At 38.8% G+C, this 9,032-nt stretch overlaps 1 protein-coding gene across 1 annotated transcript; it reads left to right on the forward strand.

Annotated features, from left to right (window-relative positions):
- The first annotated feature begins 327 nt into the window (after window positions 1-327).
- On the forward strand, window positions 328-7,716 carry LOC100353891 (vomeronasal type-2 receptor 116-like). The gene is made up of 5 exons (XM_051840785.3): window positions 328-591; window positions 955-1,761; window positions 2,450-2,677; window positions 3,022-3,145; window positions 6,758-7,716. The coding sequence occupies exons 1-5, from the start codon at window positions 391-393 to the stop codon at window positions 7,714-7,716; spliced, it is 2,319 nt and encodes a 772-aa protein (XP_051696745.3). The 5' UTR covers window positions 328-390.
- The last annotated feature ends 1,316 nt before the right edge of the window (window positions 7,717-9,032 follow it).

Genomic DNA, 9,032 nt, shown 5'->3' on the forward strand with positions numbered 1-9,032 from the left:
TATGACTCTTATTTCAAGAAGCATTTAATGATGTGACATTATGGTGTAAAAGCAGATCTTATTTTTTAGAATCTTTTAGGCTGGGTGACCCGGATAAAGATACTAGCAGCTTTGGTTCTGGTGAGGACAACTGTCCTGCAAATGCGATGCTCTTGACACTCTGTCCTAAGCAAATGTACATATAAAGATTAGAACACTTGAATTTTTGACCATGACCAATCCATCTGTCAGAGTAATTACAGTAGAATTGATGATAATCAGGACTGCAGGCTTTTCCCTTAAAGATCCTTGTGCCTTTCGTGCAGGTTTCAATCCAAAAACTACCAATATGTTCTGGCCTTGGTTTTTGCTATTGAGGAGATCAACAAGAACCCCCATCTTTTACCCAACATGACATTGGGATTTGATCTCTATAATGTCATGCACAGTGACATGATGGTGATGGAGAATCCCTTCATCTGGCTTGTGGGAATGGAAAAGCATGTTCCCAATTACACGTGTAGGAAACAGAGCAAGTCTGTAGCCATAATATCAGGAACAAGCATTGCTGTCCAAATGGGGACACTCCTGGAACTCTACAAAATTCCACAGGTGAGTGTGTAAAGGAGAGGGAAAAAGCACATCACCTTAGGTGCCTTACTTAGACCCAAAAGTTTAAGTGACAGAGACCTTATATATTTCACACAGTGCATATTCTAAGGAGAAGGTGTGCAGAGATTTGGTGAGGTAGCCACATTTGTTCTAAAGTGATGTGGGTGAGTGATAATGAGAAATGTTTTCCTCAACCTGTGAGTCTAATGACTCATGAACTAGGAAGTTTATATGTAATGGGAGATGAGAAAAATGAAATATTCTAAAATCTTCTGATCCATCAATCATTTGCTTAATTTCTTCAGGAATAAGATTATTCACTATAGCAATAACCTTACACAGATTTCTTGCCTTTTCCCTTAGCTGACTCTTGGATCTTTTGAACCTCTTCTGAGTGACAGTGGTCAGTTTCCTTCCCTCTATCAGATGGCCCCTAAAGACACTTCTCTGGCTGTTGGCATGGTCTCCTTGATGCTTCATTTTAGCTGGACCTGGGTGGGTTTGGCCATCTCAGACCTCCCAAAAGGTATTCAGTTTATGTCCAATTTGAAAGTTGAGATGCAGAAGAATGGCATCTGTGTAGACTTTGTGGAATTCATCCCAGTCACTGACGAGTCACGTAATTCACTCCAGAATAGGTTTCATATCCAGATCCTAAAATCATCAGCAAATGTGGTGATTCTTTTCTGTGACACTGATTCACTCATAGGTGTCAGCTTTCAAACATGGGAACGTGTAATGACATGGAAAGTCTGGGTCACCACCTCACAATGGGATTTTGCCAGCGATGAGCATCATATCCTGCTGCACTCATTCCATGGGACTCTCATTTTTTCACACCACCATAGTGAGATCTCTGGTTTCAAAAACTTTCTTCAGACAGTTAACCCTTCCAAATACCCAGAAGACTTTTTCCTCTCTACATTCTGGTCACTACATTTTCATTGCTCAGTTACTGGGGCATCATGCAAAACCTTGCAAAATTGTCCACTGAATGCCTCCTTGGAATCGTTGCCTTTTCATCATTTTGATATGAGCATGAGTGATGGGAGTTACAATATATACAATGCTGTGTATGCTGTGGCCCACAGTGTACATGAGATGCTTCTACAAGAGTTAGAAATGCAGCCAGTGAGCAGTGGGTCAAAGGTGGAATTTTCTCCTTGGCAGGTAATTTGGTTTCCTTTGCATGACTTGTATTATTGGAATGATCCCCTTAAAAGCTTCTGCGGGTTTTCAAACCAATAACTTGGGATCCTTCCTTCAATCACAAGATATAAATGAGCCTTTTTTTGTAATTTGTGATTAGAAACAGGGTTCCCTTTTCAATTGGGAAGGTAACTTAGATAAGCATCAGTGCTGTATCTTAAAAATTACTCTCCCATCCTGACAATTTAATTATGACTTGTGAATACCTAGACTGTGTCATTCCATTTTCAGTCTCAGCAGTAAAAAATTATTACTTTTTAGTGTCAAGTGTTGTTGAGTATGCTCATCCACAATGTACATAAGACATTTCATTAAATTGCATAGTATTTTATTCTGGTAACTGCATTACAGATAGTTGTCCTAGGGACACTGAGAAAATAAGTGAGTGTTGGTAACCTGGACTCCACATTTTGAAACGGTCATAATTTCACAGTTAGATATTTTTGATTGCCCTTGTTTTTGGATGAAAGTGAGTGAAATCACACTTATTTTGATGTAGTCCTCATCAGGTTTTTAGTTTTAATTCATTGGGTGGCTATAAAAAGTTCCCTTTGTTTATTTGTGATTACAGACAAAAGGCTTTCTCTAAACTGGGTTTGATGTGTTATTGCTTGGGCAGTCTTCATGAGAATATGATGCATTTTTTCAGTTGCACCCATTTCTCAAGAACCTCCAACTTACCAATCCTGCGGGTGACCTAGTGAATTTGAATCACATGAGGAATTTGGAAGCTGAATATGACATTCTCAACTTTCTGAATTTTCCATATGGTGTTGGACGTAAGATTAAAGTAGGACAGTTTTCCCCGTATGTTCCACAGAGCCAACAGTTGTCTCTCTCTGAGAATTTGATAGAGTGGGCCACAGGAATTACAGAGGTAAGTTGGTCTGATCATAAGATTCACACTATACATTGTTACCCTCCAATTTATATGGGGATTTGTGCAACTTGGCTTATTATAACATACTTAGAGACATTAAACCACACCCCTCCCAATCTAAATACTTTGTTATGTTTTTAGTGTCTGAGGATGGACAGTACACACATTTGTTCCTCCACGTTTTGAATCTTTTTATTTAGGAAATAAACTTGCATGCCATGATTGTGTCAGAAATAGGTGTTTACAGTTTCAGTGAATAGGTTGTGCAGGACTTGAAAACCCTCTACTTGGAACAGAAGTAACATTCCCAATATGACCAATATTCATTTGATTTTTCTCAGACTCCATGTTCAGTATGCAGTGAGAGTTGCAGCCCTGGATTCAGGAAAGCCCCTCTGGAGGGGAAGCCTACCTGTTGTTTTGATTGCACACCTTGTTCTGAGAATGAGATTTCCAATCAGACAAGTAAGTCAGTGCCAGCTTCATGGAGAAATTAACACCTGTTTCTTAGAATTTTCTCTTCTCCATGAAAAGAAAAGAATGTGGATTATGACTGCTGAGAAGATTCTTTTCACCTTCTGGTGGAAGTTAAACCTTACATTCAGTAATAATCCCTAAAAGGATAAAACTTTGCACACTATACTTTACCACATGTAGTGTTTGCAAAATCATTTAGGTAAATTCATGTCTGCATTCCTTGTGCGTGTTTAGATAAAATGCTTACACCAAATTCAAATATAGCATGCTTGCAGAGAGAAAGCACAACTCTCATCAAACTGAGTGTAAGAAGAAAAGCTGTATTAGAAATTATATAGTATATCATGCTAAAGATAATACTCATCAGATATCATAAATGAGCTAACCTTAGCCTTTGAGAAAAATCATGGCTTATGAAAACATATATCTTCAGGAACATTCCTATGCTTACACACATACACTCATGAGTAAAATTTATTTCAAAATAATACATGCTGACATGCATGGTAAAAAGAATACATAGCAAGGTAGGTTAATGACATCAAATTCAACACAAACCCTTGAAGATAGGATGTGGACATTATAAGGAAACTGAGGTAAATAAAAATTGGAAGAGCTTATAGGTGGTGCTCATAAAACAAGCAAAATTTATGAACCTCAGAAATTTGGAACAGTACTAAAAACAAGATTACAATGTCTGTGTGTGTTACACAAAGAGAGGTGAAGAGATCTCTGCACAGATATAAAAATAGTAATACTAGAACTTTTTAATCATTTAATGGTGATAGTTTGAATATAGAAGAAATTCAGATATTTCCAGATATAAAAATGAAATACATTGAGAATTTTTTTTAAAAATCCAAGTATCTTCAAGATTATGAAAATAATTCTTAATACTTTTATTGTGATAAATACTTTCACATAGGAAAGGAACTCTTTCTCAACTCCTGTACAGAATAGGAAAAATGGAAAAATTCTGTTTCTTCTACAGAAACATCTTAACTTGTTTGGTCAAATACTGCCAGATATTTCAGTAAAATGAAATTGTAAGACACTGTTGTTGAAACAAATTCACACATTTGAAATTTTAAACAACATAAATCCAACAGTATTTTTAAATAGGTTACATCATGCCCAATGCCTTGCATACAATAATAGTAATAAGAATAGCATAACTGAAGAAAAACATTTAACAAATCTAAGTGATCTGAGAATTATACAAGAAGAACAAAACAACTCAAAAATGCCAAAAAGAAGGATCAGTTTTCAATCCTAAAGTGTGCTTTAGAATGCTAAAATCATGGAAGTTATGGCTGAAGATTGGATACAAAGTTGAAGAAAGAGTGCAACTTATGCAGGAAATTACCCAGGATGGTCTGCTTTGTGTATATAATAGAAATGAAAGCCATGCAACTTATTATAAAGGAAGATATAAAAGTGGCATCATTTTCAACTGATCTTGGGATGGTGTAATACAATCAAAAATCAGTAACTGAGTTAAGTAGTGCTGGAATACTAGATTAATTACAAAAAAACAGTTATTTTTGCTTACCAATTCTGGAAAACAAAGCTCTGAAAATGAGCACATGTAATATCTCAAAAGTAGGAACTATCCAAAGATAAGACCACCTAAATTTTGGAAGACAACTTCAAGTTGCAATATCTGACATCGATGGAGCAATGTATAGAAGGGGATACTGACAGAGAAAGAAAATTCATGTTCAAGGATAAAAAGGCAGCAAAGTGGAACTATGCCAGTAGGGTTCAAGGTGATCTCCAGACTGACTTTGATTACAGGCAGCATCCCAGTGTGTTCCTTGATGGAAATCTGCTCAAGGGTGGCATCTTATCCAGAAGGTATCAAGAGTACAACTCTTCTGCGTTTCTCTAGAACTTGACCATCTGCTTTCTAATGGTGATCTCTCAATCAGTGCTTGCCCATAGAATGACTATCCAGATCCTACCTTAGAGAGATGTGGTTTAGTGAGATAACTGGGTACTTCCTGTGCACCCAAAATTCACACAGTAAATATCTCAATGCATGATATTAAGAGTGGGAACATGGGGCCAGTACTGTGACTAGGAGTTGAAGCCTCTGGCTGGAATGCCAGCATCCCAGTTGGGCTGCAGTTCCAGTCTCAGCTGCTTCACTTCCAATGCAGCTCTCTGCTGATGCTTAGGAAAGCAGTGGAAGACAGCCCAAGTTTCTGAGTCCACACCATGTAGGAGACCCAGAAGAAGCTCCCATTTATTGCCTTAAGACAGCCTAGTTCCAGCTATTACCATCATTTGGGGTGTGAATCACTGGTGGAAGATTTCTTCCTTTCTCTTTTTCCCTCTTTCTCTTTCCCCTTCTCTTTTCCCTGTCCTCCTGTCCTTCTCTCTCTCCCTCTCCCTCTCACTCTCCCTCTCTCCCACTTCTCCTCCTTCCAAAACTCTGCCTTTCATTAAATTATAAATAAATAAATAAATAAACACTCATTAGAAATAAAACTGGGATCCTTTGGTCATTGAGAGGGCCATGAGAATCCAGAGGGAATAACACCATTAAAACAAGGGCTTACTGCAGGCATGGAAAGCCAAGACTCTGGCAATAAATAGCCTCCATGGAGGATCTCCGTGAGACCTCAATGGAAAGAAATGGTCATCAAAGAAGAATATACTCTTCTCAGAAGGGAGGAGAGAACATCCAACTGCTTATGGCAATGTCCAAATACTGATGGCAGCCCATGGCAAGAGCCTCGGCTGATCACTGATGTCATACATAAGAGGGTTAATTGTTAAAGGAATAACAGAGTCACCGTGCATTTATTCCCCATGTAGGAACTCCATCCATAATGAGTTGTGCTTTGAGAATTGACTGCAATTTTTCCCCAAACTCTATTCTATATGTAGTTTGTCTTCATGGATGCAAACTGTTCAAATCTATGCTTAATATGGAGTTGGTCTTCTATATTTAAAATCAAACTAAAAATGAACCATAATAAAGAAGGGGATGGGAGAGGGGGAGGGAGGTGGGATGAGAGTTGGGATGGGAAGGTGGGTTTAGGGGAAGGAACCACTATATTCCCAAAGTTCTATCTATGAAAAAAAGCATATGTTAAAAAAAAAGTTGAATTATGAAAGAATGCATTCATTAAGAAAACAAGGACTGCTGCTTGCTCTTGTTCAAAGTGAGGATGCAGCAAGCGTGTGCCATGTATAAAGGTCAGAGTAGTCTTTACCACACATAGAAACCGCTGGCATCTTGATCATCACTTCCCAATCTGAAGAAACCGTGAAGAATGAATTTGTGGTGTTAAAATGAAACAGGTAAAAAAGGTAGGTTTTTAAAGTACCATGAGTAGGTTCAGAGAGTAGCCCTTAGTACTTTGTTAGGACAAAAAGAGCATGTACTCATGAGTATGTAAGGTACTTATGGAGATGGAGTAAGAACTCTGGCTAACATGAGGAAGATGTGCATGAATAATGGCCAATAATTTGTAGATGTCATCTTATATGCTATTTCAACATCAAATAAGGACTACTTGCTTAAACTAGCTAAGTCGGGTCCTTGTGAATCAGGAACATGGGATGATGTGATTGTATGTTTCTCACTAGATATGGACCAGTGTGTGAAGTGTCCAGATCTTCAGTATGCCAACACAGAGAGAAACAAGTGTTTCCACAAAAGAGTGATCTTTCTGTCGTTTGAAGATGCCCTGGGGATGATCCTGGTCTGCATAGCTCTGTGCTTCTCTGTCCTCACCGTTGATGTCCTTGGGGTCTTTGTGAAGCACCGAGACACTCCCATAGTCAAGGCTAACAATCGTTGTCTCAGCTACATCCTGCTCATCGCCCTCATCTTCTGCTTCCTCTGCTCCTTACTGTTCATTGGTCGTCCCAACAAAACCACCTGTGTCCTCCAGCAGACCACATTTGGAGTGGTATTCACTGTGGCTATTTCCACTGTCCTGGCCAAAACTATCACTGTGCTTCTGGCCTTCAGGGTCACTGGCCCAGGGAGAAGAATGAGACAGTGTCTGATATCAGGGGTACCTAACTCCATTATTCCCATCTGCTGCCTGATCCAACTAGCTCTCTGTGGCTTCTGGCTTGGGACTTCTCCTCCCTTTATTGACACAGATGCACACTCTGAGCATGGCCACATCATCCTGGTGTGCAACAAGGGCTCCGTCACTGCCTTGTACTGTGTCCTGGGCTTCCTGGGTTCCTTGGCCCTGGCCAGCTTTACTGTGGCTTTCCTAGCCAGGAATTTGCCTGACAAGTTCAATGAAGCCAAGTTCCTGACATTCAGCATGCTGGTGTTCATCAGTGTCTGGGTAACCTTCCTGCCTGTCTACCACAGCACCAAGGGGAAGGTCATGGTGGCTGTGGAGGTCTTCTCCATCTTGTGCTCCAGTGCGGGGCTCCTGGGCTGCATCTTTGTTCCCAAGTGCTACATTATTCTCTTGAGACCTGAGAAGAATGCTTTGAAAGGATTCAGGGATAGAATAATTTCCAAGGAAACAGATGTTCTCAGGAATAGCTCTTATGCTCTCTCTGTTTTCAATGGTTAGAAACTAAAATTTATAAAACAGATTTTGCATTTTGATGTTATAAAATAACTTGCAGCATGTGACTTCCTTATGAACAATTTATACTTTTCTTAAAATGTTTTTGTTCTGAAGGACCAATCCACAGAAAATGAAGAGAGAGTGGGATAAACCTTCCATCTTGTGTTGGAATGTGAAGATATCTGTCGTGGGCCAGTGCTGGTTCATGCCAAAGCAAGGAGGTTAATTCAGGTGTCCATGTGAGTACCAGGGACAGAAAGGCTTAGGCCATCTTCCAAAGCATTTTCTAGATCTTAACAAGGAGCTGAGCTGCAAGTGGAGCACACAGGCCATGAACTGGCACCAACATGGGATGTTAGGTTTACAGGTGGTGGTTATATCCACTACACCCCCATGGTGGTCCTAATCCTCCTCCTTCAAAATAATACTGTGTACTAATTTCTTAGCCTGGGTTTTATGTTCATAAGCACAAACCCATCTCATTTCTTTTCAATCCTGTATTTTCATTGTCAACTCATTGACCTTGTTATCTTCATATTTTGATAAAATGAATTACACATTTGTTTGCTACTTTTAATCATTCATTGGAGTCTATACTAAAATCAGCTTAGTAATATAGTTGGAATATTTCAGTGCAATCATTAGACATGTTAAGTCATTATAATTTGTATAATTCATTGTTGAGAAACTTCTTAATTATATATCATTTCATATGAATTTAAAATGATGTGATACACACCAAGATTTCATTATATGTAGAAGTGATTCTGCAAACTTTTCCATCTGTTCATTTTGTTTGTTATAGATTTTGCTTTGATTTTCTTTTGCCAGTACCAGACATAAGAAGTTTCTATTTGATGTAATCCCAATTGTTAATTTTCTCTTTGAATGCCTGCGATTCTGGGCTATTTTCCAAGAATTCATTGCCTGTGCCTATATCTTACAGGGTTTCTCCAACGTTCTCCAATAATTTGATGGTGTTGGGTCATAGATTTAGATCTTTAATACATGTTGAGTGGATCTTTGTGTAAGGTGTAAGATAGGGGTCTTGCTTCATGCTTCTGCACATGGAAATCCAGTTTTCCCAGCACCATTTGTTGAATAGACTATCCTTGCTCCAGGCATTGGTTTTAGATCCTTGATCAAATAAAAGTTGGCTGTAGATGTTTAGATTGATTTCTGGTGTTTCAATTCTGTTCCATTGGTCTACTCATCTGCTTCTGTACCAGTACCATGCTGTTTTGAATATAACAGCCCTGTAGTATGTCTTGAAATCTGGTATTGTGATGCCTCCAGCTTTGTTTTTGTTGTACAAGATT

The sequence above is a fragment of the Oryctolagus cuniculus genome, chromosome 16, assembly GCF_051225735.1.
Source record: "Oryctolagus cuniculus isolate XC-2025 breed Fujian yellow rabbit chromosome 16, ASM5122573v1, whole genome shotgun sequence".
Lineage (NCBI taxonomy): Eukaryota > Metazoa > Chordata > Mammalia > Lagomorpha > Leporidae > Oryctolagus > Oryctolagus cuniculus.